General features: G+C 38.6%; 1 protein-coding gene across 6 annotated transcripts in view; it reads left to right on the top strand.

The window, feature by feature from the left end:
* Positions 1-24,621, top strand: part of FGFR1 (fibroblast growth factor receptor 1) — a 134,883-nt gene that overhangs the window by 104,423 nt on the left and 5,839 nt on the right. For 2 of the 6 annotated variants that reach the window (XM_089661319.1, XM_089661323.1), the window contains 8 exons: positions 3,898-4,048; positions 10,643-10,846; positions 14,555-14,699; positions 14,785-14,906; positions 16,253-16,363; positions 17,732-17,922; positions 18,141-18,263; positions 18,824-18,894. In XM_089661319.1, coding sequence (XP_089517445.1) covers positions 3,898-4,048; positions 10,643-10,846; positions 14,555-14,699; positions 14,785-14,906; positions 16,253-16,363; positions 17,732-17,922; positions 18,141-18,263; positions 18,824-18,894 — 1,118 coding nt within the window. Of the gene's footprint in view, positions 1-3,897; positions 4,049-5,885; positions 6,031-10,642; positions 10,847-14,553; positions 14,700-14,784; positions 14,907-16,252; positions 16,364-17,731; positions 17,923-18,140; positions 18,264-18,823; positions 18,895-24,621 lie in introns of all 6 variants that reach the window. The other 4 variants (XM_089661320.1, XM_089661324.1, XM_089661321.1 and 1 more) reach the window with 3 other exon arrangements.

Below are 24,621 nucleotides of genomic sequence, written 5' to 3'. Positions count from 1 at the left end.
TGTAAGCACCCCTGTCAGTGGTATATGGTTTGTCTCAAACCTGTAACCACTACATTTACAGAACAACTTGTTTTGTTGTAAAGCAACAGACTTACGGGACAGATCACAGGTGAATATAAAAGAATGCATAAGACAGTCATCGCATCTAAGAATTAGTAAGCTACAATATAATATTTGCTTTTGGGTTTAATACCACTTTAAATCAATTATTCCTTTGTGTTCAATTGCCATTTATTATGAATGCTGTTTAAAGGACTAGGTTACCCCAAAGAGAAAAAAAACAGGTAGTGTTTCATAAATAAAATGTGATCCCTTTTGGAGCTGTCAAATTTATTGTGAGCAGGCTAATCCGATTTCGTAAATATCTATTACCTGGTAAGCAGCTCACTGAGTATTGGATTTTGCTTTGAGAATCTGCTGTTAATACATGTATCCAGCTTGACTTTGTAAATGTAAAATGTGAATTAGATGTGTGTGTAAATTATTACATCTTGTGATATTTTGGGATACCCAAGACCAGATTTATTAAAATATACAAAAGAGTAATTTTTGCAAAATCTATTTAAAGTACTTGCAATAATGAAAAATTTGGACCCATATAACTGCAGCTAGAAAATTGCAGGCATCCAATCTAATGCTAGGCTCTAATACTACAGAACAGCAATTACACTTCATGTAGAGACCTAATCTGGTGGGCCAGTAAGTGCAACCAATCCTGCGAACAATATTGGTGTTAATTTACTAAAGGCAGATACTGTGCACTTTGCAGTCAGCAGAGCTTCTGCTCATTTACTAAGCTCTGGAGCAACTGCACATGCAGAGTGCCCAGTCTATTTGCCTTTAGTAAATCAGCTCCTTTGTGTTATTAAACTCCTGTACTGCTATTCATCCCTGATGCTGGGTTCACACTAGGCTGCGGGCTGTTTACTGGGTGCAGGAACCGCACCTGTTCCCAAACCCATAGCCAAATCACACTGCTCTTCTGAATGACACCCCCACTCATCTCAGCCTGCAGCGCGATTGGGGGTGCGGGAACCGCAGGGAGATGGCATGGTCAAAAAGACCAGTTTTCCTGCGTCCAAGTTTTTAAAAAAGGTGTGTTCACCTTTTTTTGGGCACAACAGCCCCTTCAAATGAATGGGCCACGGTGCCCGAGCAAACACAGGTTGCACAGCCAGCACTAGTGGGAACCTAGCCTTAAATACGTAAACCTAACAGCCATCTCACATGATCATATGATTCACACATATAAAGATATATTGGGGATGCTTTCCTAAAACTGCAGAGTGCAAAATCGAAAATCTGCTGCAGCTATTATTATAATTATACAGGATTTATATAGCACCAAGTTTGCTCAGCGCTTTACAATATAAAGGGAGACAATACAGCAACAATACAGTTCAATGCAAGAGGGTTAGGATGGCCCTGATCCTTGGAGCTTACACTCTAAGCTATGCATGGTAGCCAATCGGCTTCTAACTTCAGCTTGTTCAATTAAGCTTTGGAATAAAAAAAAACCTGAAAGCTGATTGGTTTCTTTGCAGAGCTGCACCAGATTTTGCGGTCTCCAGGTTTAGGAAATCAACCCCACTGTGTATAATAATAATATATACATACATACATACTTTATTTTTTTGTGTGTGTGCACAGCACTACTCCTATTGTGATCATACAGTACATAAAGTAAAAAAAGAATTCCAACCACATATACTTCTGAAGTGACAAAACCTACTCACATGTGCATTTTTATTATGAACAAAGTGAAATTCCGAAATCAACCACATCAGTCTCGAGTGCTGGATAATATAAAACATTTCTTCTTGTCAATGTGCAAAAAATCACCAGTGATTCACACCACTCCTCCTCCGCCACAGTGCTTCACTCAAGATGTGCTCTCACCTTAAAGGAATAACCTGTATATTGTGGAGTGTATGTATGTGTGTATATATGTGTGTGTGTGTGTGTGTGTGTGTGTGTATGTATGTATATGTATGTATGTATATGTATATATATATATAATATATAAAATAATCTTTTTTTATTCCCCCTCTTTGGGGTCCAGGTGTCGGTGTCTACTCCCTCATGATCACTCAAGACAAGTAGATACATATCACATAGCAGGAGATTTACTAAAATTAGTGCGCGCAAAAGCTGGTGGAGCTGTGCATAGTAACCAATCAGCTTCTAGGTTTTATTGTCAAAGCTTAAAGTGTTACTAAACCCCTAGACCATACATTCATTATCTCCTGTCTTCCACAGTACACACAACATCAACATGCAATTATTGTAGTAAATATTAAACTACCAAATACCTTTTCCCATCAGCAGTATATAGCAGTCTTGTGATTTCTATCAGTGTCTGGCCGAGCAGTGCTTAATCTTGTAGGAAGAGTTTTCATTCTCCTCTGACTGTCCTATGAGGCTGCATAACCCCGACCCTCTGTCTGGACAGTGCTGATTGGCCCTGTGCCAATTACATGCACCCTCCCAAAAAAAAAAATTATAATTCTAGCATTACACACAGAACAGCAGTGCAAGTCTGCACATGATCTGTTTGAACTATTGTGGATGGATTGGGGACAGCAAAAGAAGGGGAGGATCAGAGAAGACAGGATCAGACCGCTTTTTTACACAATGCAGAAGATTAACCCCTTAGGTTCCATAGTGAGTATAACAAGGATGCTTTACTGCATATATAGATAGATTTTACTGTTGTGGTTTTAGTAACATTTCATTTAATAAGCTGAAGTTAGAAGCTGATTGGTTACACCAGATTCTGTGTGCACTAGTGTTAGTAAATCTACTGCATAGTGTTTTCCATTTTTAAAACGACATGTTTAAGAACCATTAAAAACACACATTTTCCATCTCCTAGGTGCACATAGGTAAACCACAATGTCCATAAAACACCACTGTTTTGCATACAGCATAAATCAGCATGAAAATTCTGTCAACCAAGTTGCTTCCTGGTCTACCTGACAGATAGTCAGCTCAGATGCAGTGATCTCATCCCTAATTTCCTGACAGGCTTGAATGATTTTTTTTTTTTTCTATTAGCTGACATTGACATACAGGAATAACACCTAATGCATTTTATTGTCTGCTTTGATCGTTTTCAGTCATTTTTTTGCCTACAGTTAGGCTGCAGAAAAACCAGTCTCTGATCCCACTTCTCTGTGTTTGGTAATAGTGTATGGGTCCACTTTTTAATTTACTGTGGAAAACCCTTTTAAATTCTGTATTGGCATTTTTAAAAGAAAAAGCTAAACACCACCTCTGGATGCAGCAGCACGCTATACTCTGGCCGCATTCAAACTGGCCAATTAGCTGCCGCTGTGCGTTACCTAAAACGCTGTCACTAAACACAGACTGCCTCTGTCTAGGACCGGCCAAGGGCTCTGTTTGCATGTAAGCACTTGCATGTGAACAGTGGTGGTGCGAGCCATTCATTTGTACAGGTGACTGCACCGCTGTTTTTCGTATGCAGTGTGTGCACGCAGCTGTCCTTCCACCAGCAAGAATCAGCCGACAGCTGCCCATGTGAAGGACACCTAAATCACTCTGATACAAGTGCCTGAATTATACAATACAATGTTTTCCTGTATTCAAAATGCTATGGCTTCAAATAGTATGAGCCTTGATGGCATGTTCTTCACTGTTCCAGGTGAAAGCATATGGCCTACTGTTACTTTTTATATAAAATGATTTGCCCACGTTCAAAACTAAAAGCATATGCAAAAATTCAGTAGCTTGTAGGTATCCAAGTAATGCTGCGCATAGACAACTTGGAAATGTGGCACAAGTGAGTTTTAGTAAATCTGGCTCTTGGTTTGTGGGAAATATCAGCTCTGTGTTTGTTGCTGTGTTTGACATCCTCATGTATTCGGTTTATTTCAGCACTCTGGGATTTATAGCTCAGACGCAGAAGTTTTGACCCTGTACAATGTGACAGAGGCAGAGAGTGGGGAGTACATATGTAAAGTGTCCAATTATATTGGTGAGGCCAATCAGTCTGCGTGGCTTACCGTCACCAGACCCATGACTCAAGGTAAAAAGAAAATCGGTGGCACCTCCTGAGCTAAATTAAGTCAAACTAGACCTTTGGGACAATTGCTCTCCAAAAACCAGTTGGTGGGCATATTGTACGTCTACCCCCTTTTTTTGTCTGCTTTATTTCCATGGAAAAATACTTTTGCGTGTGGCCTGGTTTAGTTTCAGCAATCTTTCTCCCTCTTTCTAACTCTCCTGTCTGTGTTTGGAACTCTTAATAACTGTACACTTTGCTCAGCTGCTTCCAGGACCCCAGTTTCCAGGAGGGGAAAACCATTTTAATTCTATGTAATGCTTTTCTGCAGAAAGAAACTTTAATTTTCACTATGACACTACTTCCTGTTACTGCTGGAATCCAGAAATTATACACATCGTAACAATCCATCTGGAAATTAAAGATGTCTTTGTCTATGAAGAGTGGAAAACATGTTCTGTTCCAAAATGAACAGCTTTTCAGAACGTTTGAAGGGCTTGGCTGTTTTCCTTTGGTTCTTGGAACAGACTGCAGTCATATCAGTCAGTACAGATGATCCAAAATGGCTGTGAGAGGAAGTACTGAAATTTTTATTTCATTTTGCAAAGTTATGGGGTTTGAACCATTTCCCTAAATTCATTTTTGTTCCAGATTGTGACTTAGAGTTCATACTCCACATATTTAGATTTGCGTATTTCCAAAACCAAACTTTTTTATCATTTTGGATAGAGTCGTTAATGGTTAAAACATCTGCAGAGTTTTTTTTTCTGTGCCTTATTGCAGAGAACTACCTTGACTTCCTGTCCTGTAGAGACAACAGGATGTAAAGGAAACTCTCTTCAAAGTAAGGCAAATCCCATCTTTGTCATCACTAAGCTGTTTCTATTGCACGATTGCACTTATTTTTTTTTTGGTGATGAATTTTATTTTTTGCCACATTTTTAGTCCTGGTGACAAGTGTTCACCAGGACAAAGAGTGTCAGGAACACACACAACAATCAAAATCTGGCAGGGTTCAAACCCTTCTCCCAATCCCCCACACTTCAAGTCCAGGAATCAGATTGCCAAAGCACTGAAGAACAGAGCATATGGCACTTCTAGAAGAATTTCTATTAGTAAAAGTAAACTCCAGCATAGGTGAAGAACATAGTATAGAAAACTTACTGCTTGCTGGGGCTCACAAAATTGTAGAAAGTGATAAACTACATTTTCACACCCCAGCCCACTTAAATCAAATAGGTGGCTTTCTTTGGTGCAACCTGTTACTAAATTTCTCTAACTGAATTACATATTGTGTATTTAATCACCCCTGGTTTTTTTTTGTCTACTAGAGTTAGCTTTAACTCCTATTCCAATCTACAATAACATCACTAAAATGAGATCTTAATAAACTTGAAAGACTTTCACAATTCTTAAGGCCCCTCTAAATTTTTTCCAGCAGTTGAATTTGGGTGTAATAAGGATATTAATGGCATGAAATACTATACGTTCTTAGTTGGGATGCAGACTTACTCTTTTCTTTGCTTTCTCTATCATCCTGTTTTTCAGAAATGAACAAGGCCATAATGCTCGGGTTTCATTTTTCCATGTGTTCAATCTCCAGCATGTTATAAGTGGGCAGGAGGTCTCGATTTTGGTGACGGGTTTAACTTAAGTTAGCTTCTCTTTAGGCCAGGCTTAAGGGAAAAGTATTCTTTAAATCTTCTAACCATATTTCTTCCAGTGGTTTCTTTTCTTTGTCCGTGGCACCATCTGGTTCCAGGACAATACCTGCCCACACCTCTTCTGGTTCTCATGGCATTTCGCTTGTCCGTCTTCCCCCCCCCCCCCCCCTTCCCTTCTTCGATGCTGTTCTCTGTAGACTGCAGGAGTCAACACCACCGACAAGGAGATGGAGGTTCTCCACCTGACGAATGTCACTTTTGAGGATGCTGGCCAGTATACCTGCCTGGCCGCTAACTCCATTGGGCTCTCTCATCACTCTGCATGGTTGACCGTTCTTGAAGGTATATATGGTTCTGTTCTGTCCTCTCCTCTTAATGTTACATGCATTTCTGATTCAAAAGGTACCATCTTTCAATACAAAAATACTCTTTTTAGCTAAACTACAGTGCAATTTGTGCTATACTTTTGCCATGATTTTTAAAAAGAAATAAATAAGATAAATGGTTTTAAAATGAAGTACTATTTTCTGTAACTGCTCCTCCCCCAGCTGAGAGAATTAAAAAAAAAAAAAAAAAAAGAGGTTTCTCATAATTCTATCTAGGAACACAACTTCTGTTATTATCAAATAACCTTTGTTAAAGATTATGGTCTGTAGAGAACACTGATAAATGTACATGTCTGGAGCCCTTTGAGTTGATCATCACTGATCTACAATATTTTAACTGGTAAAAATGTACTCATTGAGTAAAAATTGCATGTACAAAATCATGATTATTTGTAAGGACCTGAAATTTTGCTACAGGAAAGGTTTCCTATCCAGAGAACTATCAAGTACCATGTTACCTCTACCGTTCCATCTCTTCTCCATTCTCCTGTCTGTATACTTCATGTCCCATGCACTTACCCCTATCCTTTAATATGCTCCCTTTTCTTTGCTCTTCCCTTCCCCATGTTATCAACTTTGTTTCCTTAACAGACTTAATCTGCTTGTGCCATTTTTTTTTTATACCCCTTTTCATATAGCACATTATTTTTGGGCTGTGAATATTTGGTTGCCAGTTTTTCAGATTCCACAGCAATCTAACTGTTCCTTTTTAGCACCCATGGTCGCTGACTAAAAATAATAAAGTCAGAAGCAGCCAAGCAGTTTTTCAAAGGCAGGTTTCCACTAACATGTAACCTGTCCACAACACCCCCCACCCCACCCCCCAACATACACACTTTCCTTAAAGCTTATAGTGTTACTAAACCCCGGACCCTGCATTCATATCTGGTCTCCTACAGTACACACTACATGGAAGTGCAATTTATTTTAGTAAATATAAACTTCTAAATACCTTCTTTTCATCAGCAGTTAAAGCAGTCTTGTGACTTCTATCAGTGTTCAGCAGAGTACTGGTTAAAGCTTGTAGGAAGAGTTTTTTCTGCTCTAGGAGGATGCAGAACCCCTGACCTCTGTCTGGATAGTGCTGATTGTCCTTGTGCTGATCACATGCACCCTCCCAAGAAAAAAAAAACTCTCTAGCAAAATACACCAAATTGAGCATGTGCATAGTGTCTCCACACAATATCTCTTATCAGGAGAGAAGAGTGGGGACACTGGAAGGATCAGAGAAGACAGGATCAAACAGCATTTTTACACAATGCAGAGGATTAAGTCCTTAGGTTCCACAGTGATTATAACAAGCATGCTTTACTGCATATACAGTACAGTGGCTAAATGGTTAGAACTTCTGCCTGGCAGTACTTGGGTCGCTGGTTTGAATCCCAACCATGGCATCACCAGCCTGGAGTTTTGCATGTTCTCCCTGTGCCTGCGTGGGTTTCCTCCGGGTACTCCCGATTTCTTCCCACACTCCAAAGATATGCTGGTAGGTTAATTGGATCCTGTCTAAATTGTCCCTAATATGTATGAATGTAAGTTAAGGTCTTTAGATTGTATGCCGCTTGAGGGTTAGGGACTGATGTGAATATAGAATATATATGTAAAGCGCTGTGTAAATTGACAGCACTATAGAAGTACCTGTAATAATAATAAATAATATACAGCCTGTTTTTACTGTTATGGGTTTAGTAACATTTTAACACTTGACCAATCTTTAAAAAGTAATCTTCCAGAACTAATGCTTAATCCTTGCCCTACTTCTGGCTACCCTTAACCCTGTCCTAACATGTAGCCCCATCTATTTTCTTGGCCTACTCCCACATAAATGTGGTTTCCAGGTGTTTAAGGTTCCATTTGCCTTACATTGCTAAGAGAGGAAAGGAAATAAGTATTGAAATCCCCTTAAACCGCTCTCTCTACTCATCTGTATCAGTAATAACACAACTGTTTTTCTTGATACAGAGTTGATTGCTCACATTCTTTAGATGTATTTATTACACAATCCAAGGGGAAGTAATTAAACCATTCCAGGGAAGAATTTCTATATGAAAAGTTGAATTTAATTCCCATTCTCATATCAGCTGAAGGCTCCATTGTGTTGCCTTGAGACACATTTTCTTATTAAAATCAAGTTTTCTAATTTTGGCTGTTTTGTTTTTATGTGGCTTAACCCCTATAAGCATAAATTAGACTGAAGTATAAGCAGAATAATAGAACCTTTTTTTCTAGAAGTTATTCCACCCACTTTTATTTCCTAAAAGAGAACAGCACCAAGATTGCTAAATGACTTGTACTGTGTTAGCTAAAGATGATGGTAAAGAGTGAAAAATACACAAGATGCTTTTTATTGGCTGAATATACTGTAGTGTTGGGTTTCAAGACTTAAATTGCAGTGTACTGTATGGCAAAAAATGTGTAGACACTCCTCCAAATAATTGAGTTCAGGTGTTTCCAATGAAGGGTACTGTTTAAACCATTTTAGACAATCGTATGCTTTCAACCTTGTGGTAAAAGTTGCGAAAAAGCTCTTTTCTGTTTTAGCATGACTTTTCCCTTGAGAACAAAGTTGGGCCCATAAAAACATGTTTTCTTGAGTTTGCTGTGGAGGAAATTGAGTGGCCAGCACAGGGTCCTACCTCAATCCTATTAAACACCTCTGGGAGGAATTGGAACACGGATTGTGAACCAGGTCTTTTTGTCCACCATCAGTTGGACAAAAAGTCCAATGCTACAAAAATGTTTTAGTGGAAGTTGAGTTTAGGTGTCATCCTTACCTGCTTACATCTGTGCTGCTAATACCAGTTAACCTTAAATGTCTAAAGTAAATTAAGTATACATAAAACAGGGAAAATCAGATCATTTTTAGTGAATATGTTTAGTACTGGACAATTATACTGTAAGTCCTAAATCAAACTCTTCACTCATAAATTAGATATTTTACCTGATTTATATGTCAGAATGGCCACAGCCAGGCAGTATTTGATGTACAAGTAAAGTGTGTTCAGTTTACAGCTGTTCATATGAGCTCACAAGTAGATACTATGTGTTTTAACTCTAGTGTGAACAATTTTTCTGATTTATTAACAACTTAGTAAATAGAGCGTTTAATGGACCCTTGTGACCTGTATTGTCCTGACTTTACTCACAGCTGGAGGATTGCTCTGAAAGTTACAGATTAATAATGCTTCACTTTGAAATGTCCCCAAGTCAATTGTCCTTTTGGCTCATATAAAATGCATGTGTTTTGTCAGTGCTCCAGTGTTTTGGGGGGTTATAAAGCCAGTTTTTTTTTTTTTTTTCATTTTACAACAATGTGCATGTATTTTGTGCGGAAAAGGTTAATGGAGTTGATTTACAATAACTTAAACTACACAAGCTGCAAATCTCTAGTTTGGCTTTATTAACCCAAATAGTCACTGGAAGTACTAATATGTTAATGGGATTTTCTTTCTTTTCTATCCGTCTTGCGGATATGGCATCTATCTTTTCTCTATTATTCTGCCATATATTGTATTTTCTATCCGCCTTCATTTCTGTTTTTACTATTGTACATGTATGTTTAAAAATTTGTTTTTTTGTGTGTTTTTTTATCACTCATGAGGATCTGTTCTTTATTTATTTGTCCTAGCAAATAGGCAAAATAGGTTACTTTAAAATACACCTATCATGATAGAACTATGTGGTCTGTTTCTATTTCCATGTAAAGGACAATGGCTTTGACATGGCTTTGCCATATGACTCCTATAAGTGTGATAGGTATCCCCAAAATTATGGCTGTATGGTGTATTTACAGAATGTCTTTTTGGGTCTGTAACTCACAAGTATTGAAGTCCGAGACAGCATTTTCATAAGGATGCCTGCAATGACCGCCCCTCTGCCTTCTTCTCTCATGAGAGGTGTATTCTTTTTCGTCGGAGACATTTAGGCATTTATTGTTAGCAAATTGGCAGCACACTAAAATATTATGGCAGTAAGATGAATGTCTTAACCATGGAATGCATATGTCTCCAAGTATCAACCATTGCAAATTGAGTCAGGAGTTTACCAGATCTCCCAATATGAGATGGAGTGGGGACAGACGGATTGGAACCTAGTTTGTCAAGACTGGGATCTATCACAGTGTTAAAGTCTCCCAACCATAAAGCGGGGATGTTGGGCCATAAAGGCCAACCCCTTGGTCAGAATATGTGTTATAACTTTTTTCTTTTTTTTTTTTTGTATACATATATTTTGTACACAAATGCATTCTTATCTGTCCCAAAGTTCAGCTTTAAATTAATATTAAATAAAAAAAATTATAATATATACATTTCAAATAGGGTCATGCATATCTATATTAGCCCTCTAGTAAAGGAATGTTGGAGAAACAACACTATTACATATTTCTCACTAGCCCATTACCCTAAATGATTTGAGGCTTTGTGGATAAGGAACTGTGAACATTTACAGCATATGTACAGGTTTATGCATGGCCACACTTTTACCCATAAATAATTAATGAACACATATTTATACAAATGTATAATGCTTTTATTACAATAATAACCCTTTCATGTACATGGACACAGCTGTGGATGAGAAACCAGCACACATGACGTCCTCACTGCACCTTGAAATTATAATTTACTGCACGGGAGCTGCTATTGTGTCTGCCATGTTTGTGACCATCATTATCTTCAAGATGAAGCATCCTTCCAAGAAGTCTGACTTCAACAGCCAACTGGCCGTCCACAAGCTGGCCAAGAGCATTCCACTGCGCAGACAGGTAACAGAAAGTATATAGGGGGTTTACATGCCTTACACACCACACATTGATCAGTGCCGATAGTTGCAATATGCTAGGTTTGTTATGGTGAAAATAAGGTCACAGTGCTTTGTGGCGGACATAGACAATTTATATCAGTTCCGACTACAGAGGAGATTACAGTCTAATATTGCTACTGCAGTGATACGTACCTGTGCATAGAAGGCTGGGTCTAGTTTGTGAGCTTACCTGCATGAATTTGGGTAGTGGAAGAAAGCTCTTATACCCAGAGGAAACTTATACAAACCACCATGCAATATAGAGAAAATACTATACACCAGGTTCAGAAATGTCCTTGTTGGGTGAATCGCTTTGGTAAGTGAGGATTCCAGATCAGTGTTTGCTCCATATTGTTTGGCGAACTTTGAGTGGAGATTGGCTCTGAAGGTGTACCTGCGCCCAGGTGGAAAGCAGATATACACACGTGGGCTTTTTGGATTATGCAAATCATGTCCTTCATGTGACTTGGATTTGAGCCACCAGTAATAATGCTGACCACTTAGTTACTGAGCCGCCTAATTGTTAGTAATTGTATGCATTAATAATAATAAAAAAACAAAACGGAGAACTACAGGAAATATAACTAGAAACAGTGGTTGGTAAGCATATTGTGTGTTTAAGTCACAGCTCTCTGAAAACCTGCCATGTCGGCAACTAAAAAAAAGACTGTTTAACTAAAGTTGCCACATTGGCAACATTAGTTAAACATATCTGGTCTGTGAGCTCTGTGCTTCTAGTCATTGCTATTTTATGAATGGAATTTGTTGATGCTAATGGTGACCCAATGGAAATTTGTTGCAGTGACCAATTTTTTTCATAAAATAGCAGCCTAAACCAAAAAACTATACCCTAGTCAAGAAAAGATTGCATCAAATTGATTCTACTTTACTTTGTTTTAAATAAGTTCACTCTAGTATTTTTTTAAATAAAAACTACTCTGTTGCTAACATAAATCTTTATGCAAAGAAGACATGGGATACTTGCCTCCTGCCATTCATCTCTGCAATATTGAAGAGCAAGCAGCCGATAAAAATCCTCCAAAATCAGATGCTTCTAGGAGTGTCAATTTCCTGGTCTCCCACTATGTGCTGTGATTTCTTCTGCCCCCCCTCCCCCCCCCCCCTCCCTTCACCCGGCCATGTTACTACAGGACACCATTCCAGTGGATATATCAAGTATCCAAAAATTTGGAAGTGTTTTGAATCTGCAGCTTGTTCAGTGTCTGCTGCCCATCTCTGCAGTATTGATGAGAAAGCACCCAAAGTGTGTATCCCATCCCTTCTGTGCAAAGGCAGCTATATTTTGATTTATATTAAAGTGGAGTTCCATCCATTTTGATATTCTCCTGTGATCACAATGCCCACCCACAGTACAGTCGGAAATTTTTTATTTTTTTTCTTAAATTATTATTTCTAAATACCTTTTTTATGTATGTTGGTGGCACTTCCAGTCCCGGCTGCCCAGGTGATGTCATCATTAGGCGATTCCCAAACACTTCTGGGATATCTGCATCCTCTATCCCAGAAGTCTTTGGGAATCCTAATGGCTGAAATTTAGATTGACAGGTTGCCATAACAATTTGGCGGAAACTTCTATTGAAACTGCCATTGCTATGGCAACCTGTAATCAACAAAGTGTGCCATGCAGTGTCATTACTGCACAGGCATGAGATCGGGAGGTGCATGCTGCATAGCCAGCTGCACCGAATTTCGGAAATAAATAGGAGTGGGCTTCAGATGCCCACATCAGAGATGGCCGCTGCCTGCTGGGATCATGTAAGTAATCGAAGATTTAAAACTACAGAGCATGAAGACACTAATTACAATATCCAAATTATACAGCAGGAGTAATAAGAATCACGGGGGTAAAAAATTGCTTAGGAGATTGGAGCTCCACTTTAACAAATAAACTCATCAATATTTTTCACCCAAGATTCACACAACTCTCACCCAAGATTCACCCCTTTTTCTAATAGAATCTTATATTAAAAATCTGTAAATCTTGGGTGAAAACATTTAAAAATAGACTCCTAGGCGTTGTGACTAAAGCAGATTATACACTTTACAATGTATGTGTGCAATCTCCTTTAGATTCACCAAAATATATAAAGTGAGAACCTACCAAAACAACCTATTAAATTTTGTTTTGAATCAGGCAAGTTTATGCACTACTACTAGCTGTTGGTAGAGCTGAAAAAAAAACAAAAAAAAACCAAACTTGTGTATGGTGAGATTTAAGCTGGCCATGCATAAAGAAAAGTTTAGCCAGTTCAGTTTAGCCAGCCTTTGATTGAAAAATTAAGGGAGCCAGCAGTAGATCCTCAGTTGAACTGCACCTGCATCTATTCAGATGCAGGTACTGTTCAGGTATTTTGACAACCAGTGGGGCCAACTGTCAAAATACAATAGCTGCTATATTCATCCTTGTGTGCTGTTTAGCAGGCAATTAGGAATCTGTAGATTTTTTTAATTAAGTCTGTAGGCTTTATTTAAAAAAAAAGATGTTTAACTGTCTGGTTTCTTCAGTTTAGCAGTGCAAGAAGCAATGCAGATGTGCATGGTCTGTTAGCATACACAAATCATATCAATAAAAGATCACTTCTTAGTGATTAATATGGTCAAACATTGCTCTTTGCCTTTAGTGCCTAATATCAAATGTTTTTCCAAATCATAATAGTCCTTTTTTAAACAAAATCTGCCCTTTTGTAGCTTTACTTTCCCAATACTCTTCCAGCTCAGTCACTTTTTTCAGCTGTTGCTTAAAATATCATCTTGCGCAATCCCTTTCCGTTCATTCTTCCTTCACAACACCTCCAGGTAAATACTTTTATCTCTGACTCATTCCCAAACTCTGTCACTACCTGACCTATTGACCACAGGGCTATTTCCTGCTGCTGCTTTTCCAATATTTGTTCTAAGAGAAACATAATTGTAGCAGTAATGCTAGATGTGGACACATCCGTTTCTTCGTATGGATGGATCCTTTACAGAGCTGCTGCCACCTACACACCAGTACACCATAAACAAGCACTTTAAAGTGCAAGATATGTTAAATTTACTTTGTGATGTAGATTGTGCATGTACAAGAAGGAATGGCTCATTGCCGTAAGCAGTGTGAAGCTACACAGTGTTGGAGGCAAAATAGGAAACGTTCTCTTGATAAACTTCAAATACCTTTTATTATTCTTAGAGCAACTTCAAATATCATAGCGTATATAATCACAGAGCATCATTTTTTATATTTCATTATTTTCATGTATATGCATATAGTTGGAAAATATCAATTCTCTGGAACTTTTTTATTTATTTTGTCGTCCCTGCCCTCAAGGAGCCTCAAATCCAAGGTCCCTAATTCTCATTTATACATACAATACACATACTAGGGCCAATTTAAGCAGAAGCTTTGGCGTGTAGGAGGAAACCGGAGTACCTGGAGAAAACCCATACAGACACAGGGAGAACATGCAAACTCAGTTGCTGGCAGTGCCATGGTTGGGACCGTATTTTATAGCAGTTTTTGGTGTTTACCTTAAGAGTAGAAGGTTTGACAGTTTTTGTAAACGTACAATTTTATGGCCTAAACAAAATTTTTAGAACACATTTGCTGATTATTTAGAGCTGCTCTGTTTGTTCTGTTCATAAGGTAACCTGCTGTTATTGGTCCTCCCAAAAACAGGTGTCTGCAGATTCCAGCTCTTCAATGAATTCTGGAGTAATATTGGTTAGGCCTTCTCGGCTGTCATCAAGTGGAACACCAATGTTAGCTGGTGTATCTGAATATGAGCTTCCTGAAGACCCCAGATGGGAAGTAGCAAGGGACAGGTGAGGTTTTTTTTTTTTAATTTTGCTCTATCTTATTACTGTTCATCCACATATGTTTTACAAAAACAATTATGTTTTTACATAGGTTAATTCTTGGAAAGCCACTTGGAGAAGGCTGTTTTGGTCAAGTAGTTATGGCAGAGGCTATCGGGTTAGACAAGGAAAAACCAAACAGGGTCACAAAAGTTGCAGTCAAAATGCTTAAATGTAAGTTTGATCTTTTCATCAAGAGTTTAACAAGTTGAAGACCTCTTTTTCTCCCTATGACGTTATGTTTGGCAGGGAGTGTACTTTCTCCCTTTGAGAACTGCAACAATATTTCAGTTGTTTCATTTTGTGTAACCCTACAAACAGCCAAGACAGCACAAAACAATGACAATTCCTGCACAAATGATGACGGGGCAGACATACTGTCCCCGTTTCAAACATTCATGTTGCAGCAGGGAGCTTTACTGCACCTGCTATAACACCTGAAGAAAGCAGGTTGAACCTCCCAGGAGGGCATGGGACTTTATTGCACCACTAGAAAAGCATGGAACGTTATCTGACGTTCACACAAATAAAGCCTTCATGACTACTGATGTTCCTGTGTTAGCGGGGATCCCGCGTAATGAAAGGGAGCATAATATCTGAAAGACAAATGGGCCAATGAAATCTATGGTTCCATAACCAGCTTGATGGCTACAGGTTGATCATGTATCTTCTAAAATATAGAATATGAGTAAAATATTGCAGAAAAGTTTAACACAATGCTCCCAGGCCCAGTGATTACCATGACTGCATCAAAGCACTGAGGTCATGAGTTTAAATCCATCCAAGGCACGGTCTGTATAGGTTTTCTGCTTCCTCTCTAGGTATGTGTGAGATTCTTCTAAAAACATGCTTGCTGACATTGAAATTAGGCCTAGACTGTTGATGGTGCTGGTGGGATTGTAGTACAGATATTTGATTGTGGGCTCCACTAGGACAGGATGTGATCAGAATGGAGATCAATTCTATGAGTTCAGTAAGCCCCTATACCGCTCGTCCAGGTCTTCCTTCTCTCTCTTCCCTTCTTTTTTTTTTTTTTTCACATTTTTTTCTCTTTCCTACTTCTTACTGCTCCTTCCTATGGTGTTTCTTCTCATTTATTTTTATTTTCATGTTAGAGTCCCATAGTTGTGCTTCCATAATTTATGGCACGTGGGAGTTACATAGTCCATCTCTGCACTAACCTCTTAGGCTTATTCGCACAGACGTATGTGAACATATCAATATATTCTTCATTAACATAGAGCATTTTATCTCTTCAATGGGAGACTACTGATCTTTTATTACTATGTTGATGTTAATCTTCTTCTATTTCATACTGCTTACTGAGACCTGTATTGATGATGCTAGGCCAAGGTTTTTGCGTACATTTTGTGTGCACACAGTAATTTATATCCCTTAAAACAATAAAAAGATTAAAAGAATAATGTAGATAATACAATAATTGCTTGCAAATACAGATAATAAGAGTAATATTATGTATAACTATAACCACTAATAACAAAGCAATTTGTTTGTTTCAGCTGATGCAAGTGAGAAGGACCTGTCAGACCTTATTTCAGAAATGGAAATGATGAAAATGATCGGAAAGCACAAAAATATCATCAATCTTCTTGGGGCCTGCACTCAGGATGGTAAGTCCCAGTGCAGTTATAACAGTGGAAATGCTTAATAAGAGACTGTGTTAAATCTTATAGTGTGGCGCACTGTCCTTACCCCAACAACCATTTTAAATAAAAATTGTTTTGATTTCTACTCGGAGATAACAGCTTTACTAGAGATGGTTGAGAACTGTTCAGAGAAAGATGTCCTGCCTTCAACATGCTATTGGCTGATCTCTGTTACTCAATTATTTGCAATAGACTCCATTTTCCTTTTCACCTTCTCCCAGGGTTTATGGTAGAAAAGATTGGAGGGGAGTAGTTGTAAAGGTAACTCTCAATGTCCTATGTTGGGAATCACCACTGGGGATCACAGGTTTACAGTGATAATCAGTCTTGTGCCAGTATTTCTCCAGTATATCTTGTGCCAGTTGAACTCCAGGGAGATACAGTATAAAAGGTACAAAGAAATGAAGATCTAGATTTGTGTGGGTTATTTTTTTTTTTGTTTTTGTATTTTTTTTTTTTTTTAATGCAAGCAGTGTAAGTGCCTGAATCGGCCTTGGTGTCTGCCTTTTGCAGTTTACCACACAACAGAGCACAGACATGGGGTGGGAAAAGCAGCACAAGCAACCAGTCAGTTGTGCTGCAGTGCTCATGTGACAGGAGAGACCAGTATGACACATTTAATCTGATCGGTTTGTGGATTCTTTTTTCATTGACCAGTCAAAGGCTGGGGGTGGAGCAATCATACTACGGTAATGTAAACGATAGTACACAGCTTTCAAGAGCCAATCATGACCGTTAATGCAAAATTATCTGATGGAGCAAGGTCAAAATTTTTTCTCAACCAAGAACAGGACAAACGGTTTTCATTTAAGCAGCATAGTATTCATTCATAAAAAAAATTGAGTGACCAAGATCGCGCATGCGCATGACCAAGATCGCGAATACATTACATTTCAATACAATATAATATATCACATCATCTCGGGAACTCTAGTAACCCATTAGTTTTCAATATGAGACTAGCATGCAAAAAAAAGAACGATTGTCTGATATTCTCATCATGTGTATTAGGCTTTAGTGCTAACTGCAGACAAGTCTGCTCTGACAGACAAGGCTGTGCTGTATGACAGAGCTGTGTATACAGTATCTTAGAAGTGGATGAACAGATATTCAAATAATTTTGCAGTTAAAACTGCTCCTTTTACATGTATATATATTATCTGTGTTTAGCTATTTGCTTGGAGTTCAGCTTTAAGTATCAAGAAACGTTGACTTTTTTTTTTTTTTCCTTCCCTGGTACATGAAACTCATGAGCTTTGACTAACTTGATTACTGGTATAGGCTGCTTAGAATCCTATTTGCATGCACTGAATCCTATTGTGATTATTCTAGGCCCTTTATATGTGATCGTTGAATATGCTGCTAAAGGGAATCTCCGAGAATATCTTCGAGCAAGGCGTCCACCTGGTATGGAATATTGTTACAACCCTAGCTGTGCCCCCGATGAGCAGCTCACCTTTAAAGACCTGGTCTCCTGTGCCTATCAGGTGGCACGAGGCATGGAATACCTGGCTTCCAAAAAGGTAGCAAACTCTTTTTGACACATCGGTTTTAGCCCTTATGTTAGTGCTGTAAGTGGATTGACCCCTCATGCATTTTGCTTAAATTGGAGAAGCTGAACAGAAAATAAATCTATAAAGTTTTAGCAACCTTGTGAATCCCATCAAGAACACAAACACACAAAACAGGACATCTTATCTGAGATAACCAACATTAAAATGAGTGTTGCTCCCCTTTTCAGTGCATCCACAGAGATCTGGCTGCTCGGAATGTTCTCGTAACAGAGGATAATGTCATGAAAATTGCTGATTTTGGCCTTGCTCGTGATATCCACCATATTGATTATTACAAAAAGACAACAAATGTAAGTATTGTTTTCATTGGTGCTGATAAATGTTTCTCTACTGAACCACGATCATGTTCTAACCTCTGCTACCTGACCCTCAATATGCTTTTGTTGCTCATGTTATTTGATGCCATTATATAGGGTTTTTTTTTAAAGCACTCAGAAAAGGGGGCACCAATAAATTGCAAGTCTTGATTATGTTCCTAGTGCTCTACAAAGCCAAGAGATCCTTGTGTTATTGAAGCATTGGGGGGTAATATCTGAAATATTGCCTCAAAAAATTTAAAATGTTGAACACCTAAAGGATTTAGGTTTCCTTGGTTTGCTGACAAATACCATTTTGAAGTCACATTGATTATAGCATTGCCCTCCGAACCTATGGAATTCCAGGTTTCCCCCTATTTAGCCTGGCTTTGCCAGTGCTAATTGTTTAGATCGTATAGTGTATTTTACTTATCTACACAGAAGCTACTTCACTAAAATGTTATCTGGAAACATGGAGGATAGTGTGCTATTTCGACATGTAAGTAATCAGTGTCTTGGTATAACAGAGGGTTGATGTCTGAATTTGTTGACAGGGCCGCTTGCCGGTAAAATGGATGGCTCCTGAAGCTCTATTTGACCGAATCTACACTCATCAAAGTGACGTGTAAGTATGTTGTGTATTATTTATTGATATAAGCAGAGCATGAGCCAAATGGTTTTAATGTATCTTTCATCTGTGCTCAGCAGTTTTTACAGTTAATTGCAGAATGTGACGCAGATAGGGATACATGTATCATGCATGTGTTTTTTGGAAAGTGTTCAAAGTGTACACTTTGGAATTCTTTGTTCTTTCTTAGATTTAGCTGTAAATCGTTTTCTGCCAAGGCATTCAGATTGCTAATCTATCATAAAATCAGACCCATGCTCACAATGTAGTCCATGAGTTGCTGAATATGACATCCTGTGTATATTAAAAAAAAAAAAAAAAAAAAAAAAAGCCTTTGTTGCTAGTCCTATATAGACTGGCAGAAAATTCATTATTTCAGTATAGATGAAAAATTTTTAGGCATTGAGCTGCACTATCTGCTGTCATAATCACAGTACCTCAACTATTTTTCTTTGTGAAAATGGTTCTATGCTGCCCACAGATACATACGGATTGGAAGCTTTCTCTTCTAAATATAATTGTTCAGTGCAAGTTTTGATCTTTTGGTGGCTGATGGAAAACGGCTAAGCTGAGTTTCTGGCAAGTAAAACATGGTTAAAATACATATTTGGGTACTGGTTTACCTGCCAAAGAATTTCTAATTAAAATGGAACTAAAAGCTCTTTTTTTAAATTGCCAGGAGGTAGTCTTTTATTGCAGAAGAGACTCTTGTCTCCTCTGCAAACAAAGCTCATTTTCTTCCTGCCAGCATGTTTCTTTTAGTTATACACTGAGCCACGAATCCACAGCTTAGTATACATTCTTAGCATGCTGTGGGTGCTGGAACAAAGTAAGTCTCATACGGGAGTTAGGTCATTTCAGGCCAGTCAATCAGTACAACTGCACACTCTGGACCCAGAAGAAGTCTAGGATCAGATTTCGGCAGTGATGGAATGATGATGGTGAGCATGCATGTTGCTTCACTGGAGGAAGGCACTTTCGGAGACATGTTTACTATAATTAACAAATATGCTATATATTTGTGCACATTATGACAGAAGCCCATGCCAACCTGAAATATTTTTGTAGTACAGCCGGGTTTATGATCAGACACCACTGCCAGAGCACAGCCAGTAAATTGGTTGTCCTAAAGCTGCACAGTTTGGTCAAGAACACCCCCAGCCTGCTAGTTGGACAATGAAGAATTGCAGTACAGGGTTTGGTTATATGGTAACTTCCTTAACGTATAAGTTGACATTCCCAGTGTTAATGAGGGGGTGAAGACTCAGCTCCTTGCACAGATCAAAAGGGCTGGGACAGTGATGATAATGGGGGATTTTTATTTTCCGGAAATTGACTGGAGTAATGGTTTTGCAGGAACAGTTAAAGGGCAAACATTTTTAAACCCACTACAGGGCAATTTTATGATACAGTTCATAGAGGCCCAAACTAGGAATGATGCTCTGCTGGACCTGGTAATCTCAAACCATGCAGAGCTTATTACAAATGTCCATATAAAAGAACATCTGGGTAGCGGTGACCATAACATGATTTTGTTTATTGTTACATATGAAAGCACATATGAAAAAAATAAAAACTCTCAATTTTAAGAGAACTAATTTTCCAAGGCTGAGAGTTGCTCTCCAAGACTGACTCGGAGGGAATATTGGCATCAATAAACACAACACAGAAATGGGAGGTCTGCATAAAGACTGCATGTGAACACACTGCAAAATATATTACCATGGGCAACAAGTTTAAAAGGCTAAAAATCAAACCTATGTGGCTTACGGCCAAAGTTAAAAAACCTATAGATAATAAGAAAAGAGCTTTTATTGAATATAAAAATGAAGGCATGCAAATGGATAGAAAACTGGCTAAAAGATTGTATTCAGAGAGTAGTGTTTTAATGATTCATACTCTGAATGGTCTAGGGTTGTCAGTGGTGTACCCCAAGGTTCAGTGTTGGGACCCTTACTTTTTAATATATTTATAAACAATATAGGGTCTGGGATTAAAAATCCCATTTCAGTCTTTGCAGATGACACCAAGCTGTGCAGTGGAATAATGTCCTTACAGGATGTCTCCAACTTACAAGCCGACCTCAATGCACTGTATAATTTGGCAACTATGTGGCAGATGAGGTTTAATGTTGATAAATGTAAGGTTATGCACTTGGGGGCTAAGAATATGCATGCATCATACATACTAGGGGGGGTACAACTGGGGGAATCAATGGTGGAGAAGGATCTGGGAGTTCTGGTAGATCACAAGCTTAATAATGGCATGCAATGCCAAGCTGCAGCTTCTAAAGCGATGAAAATCCTCTCTTGTATTAAGAGGTATAGACTCCAGAGAGAGAGATATCATATTACCCCGGTACAAATCATTAGTAACACCTCATCTGGAATATGCAGTTCAGTTTTGGGCACCAATTCACAAAAAGAACATTGGGGAACTGGAGAAAGTATAAAGAAGGGCAACTAAACTGATAAGAGGCATGGAGGAGCTCAGCTATGAGGAAAGATTAGAGGAACTGAATTTATTCTCTCTTGAGAAGAGGAGATTAAGGGAGGATATGATCTCCATGTATAAATATATCAGTAGTTCATATAGTGAACTCGGTGTAGAGTTATTCACCCTGAGGTCATCACAGAGGACAAGGGGGCACTCTACATCTGGGGGAAAAGAAATGAAATTTAATCTCCAAACACAGAAAGGTTTCTTCACAGTGAGAGCTGTGAAAATGTGGAATAGTCTCCCTCAAGAGTTGGTTCTGGCCAGCTCAGTGGATTGCTTTAAAAAAGCCCTGAATTATTTCCTAGATACACAGAATATAACTGGTTACTAACATTTATAAGTAAATTTGATCCAGGGAATATCTGATTGCCTCTCGGGGGATCAGGAAATAATTTTTTTTCCCTGCAGGAGCAAATTGGATCATGCTTTGCTGTTTTTTTTGCCTTCCTCTGGATCAACTGCGGGTATTGGATTATAATTTTTTTTTTTTTTTTTAACGGGGTAACTGGATGAACTTTTGTCTTATTTTTTCAGCCAGAATAACTATGTAAAGGGTAACTCCACTTTCATGGGAAAAATAGCAAATAAAAAAAAAATATAGAGTTTACTATTGTGACTCAAGTCATTGCATACGAATGTTATTAAAAATGACCTTTACTTTTCAATCTGCAGCACTGTTATTTTCTGCAAAATGCAATATGGCTATGTGAAGACATTCTGTGCGCATATGGTGTACAGAACACCCCCTGAAAATGTAATTTCCTGCTTGTGTGATTGGCTTACTGATTTTCCCAGAAGTCTGCACTAAGATGCAGACCCTGCCACTTTCTTCATTAGAGCCCTGCAGGTGCAGAATCTGATTAATAATTATAAAATCACTCCCATACAGATTCACCCTCCACATGGACAGAAATTGCTATTTCTTCACAATAACAAACAGTAGGATTCTGAAACAAAGTCTAACATCCTTGCAATGTACATAGATCACCCAGAGGGGAATGGTTTTTTTATGTTTTCAACAAAAGTGGAGTTACTTTAAGTATTCCAGTGATAGTATGCAAACATAACATAGAGCTTCCTAGTGCCACATCCTAAAAGATGTAAGAAAAATATTGCTGGACAGAAATTGTATGGCCAAGCTAGAAAATTTTTAAGGCACAGTAAGAGATAACACCATCATGTAAAATTATCACAGTTTGTTCACATAAAATAGTCACAGAAAATATGTTTGACGGAAACAATCCGTACATAAACCCAGATACATGAAGGGGGAATAGAAGATTAGTACATTGCCTATCCCCTGACATATGACACGTCGCCTATCGCACAATTGTTGGTTCCAGTAATAAAGTAGAAAAGTAGAAAACAGTCAACGCGTTTCGCCTGTACTTCTACCTTCTTCAGGACTGTAACTTCTATATAAGGGAACGCAGTACTGCTGCATATAAAATATAAAGAAAAACAAACAATGTATACATACACACCATCAATTATGTACAATACAATAAAAAAGACATCTAATGAACAAATGATAATCATCGGCTTATTAGTATTGTTGACATTGGAAAGAAGTCTAATGGAAAAAGTTTCAATGTATAGACTTCCAGATCACAGAGCCAAGGTTATAATCAAACAGGAGCCCAGCGTCTATAGTGGTGTATATAAAGGGTATCACCTATATTGCCATAAAACAAAGTAAAACACTCAGGAAATGTACAAATGACCCATAAGGATAATAACCCACTGTATATGGCAGTACTAGGGTCGTTGCTTCGAATCCCAACCATGACATGCTGGTAGGTGAATTGGCTCCTGTCTAAATTGGCCCTAGTATGTGTATGTATGAATGTAAGTTGGGGACCTTAGATTGTACACCCCTTGAGGGTTAGGGACTGATGTGAATGTACAATACATATGTAAAAGCTCTGCGTAAATTGACGGCACTATATAAGTACCTGTAATAGTATATACTGCTGTATATAGTACTACACTTTGAGCAGTGATCCAGATGAAGAAACGATGTGATATGCTTGCACCAAATCCTTATACAAGTCCCTATGAAAAGGACAATGAATAGCACATTAGACCAGTGAAACCACCAAACCCGTGTACATAATCCTACAATGGGGCAAAGGGAATTGTAGCAGCCCATACCAAAGTCCGTCACCAAGCCCAGCAAATGTAGTGCTCCCACCGCACCAGTTGTAGCTGGCCGCGTGTGAATCACTGCAGCCAGTCGCCATGATGGCGCAGACTGTGTCCGCCTTAAATGTGGCTGCGTGAGTGATGTCAGATGCACGTCACACCAATGGGGCAATGCACATGCGCCAAAAAGCCAATGTCGCAGGCGCACTGACAGGGAACATGGCGGCCAGCCCCCAGAGGAATCGGGGACACAGCAAGCCTCCCCATTGTCGCAATCCCAATCTGGGACAGTGGGCAGACAGGACATATATGCCCGCCCCAAGACCAACACTCACGGCCACCGCCACCTACAAAAGACCGAAAGCCCAGGACAGCACAACAACAAACATTTTTTTTTTTGCATGATACATATCAAGTTGATAATTACAACAAGATGCGTAAAACACGCAAATCAATCCAAATCCATAGCAAAAACACATACAATTAAACAGCTTGATATTGGACGCTTCTCATAGCATATCAAAGAAAGGATGGTAATAGAGTAAGTGTGATAACAAACCCACAATATTGAATAGATTATAAACAAGGTTTATAACTCAATTTCTTTTAAACCAGGGAGTGTGGTAGTCTTTGGACGATATATCCAACGTGCTTCTCGCTGCAAGATATACAGTCAGGTCCATAAATATATACTGGCAGAGCATCACCAGGGATGAAACCCAGCGTCTGGTGATGTCTATGAGTTCCAGACTTCAGGCTGTAATTGACTGCAAAGGATTTGCAACCAAGTATTAAAAAGTGAAAGTTTGATTTATGATTATTATTATGTCTCATTACTTTTGGTCCCTTAACAAGTGGGAGGCACATATGCAAACTGTTGTAATTCCTACACCGGTCACCTGATTTGGCTGTAAATACCCTCAAATTAAAGCTGACAGTCTGCAGTTAAAGCACATCTTGTTCGTTTCATTTCAAATCCATTGTGGTGGTGTACAGTGCCAAAAATGTTAGAATTGTGTCGATGTCCCAATATTTATGGACCTGACTGTATTTATCAAAATTACCTCCTCTTGGGTTTTC

This window comes from Staurois parvus, unplaced genomic scaffold (assembly GCF_062004578.1).
Source record: "Staurois parvus isolate SC_StPar_1 unplaced genomic scaffold, SC_StPar_1.0 ptg001328l, whole genome shotgun sequence".
NCBI lineage: Eukaryota > Metazoa > Chordata > Amphibia > Anura > Ranidae > Staurois > Staurois parvus.
This window is presented reverse-complemented; position numbering and strand designations above follow the sequence as displayed.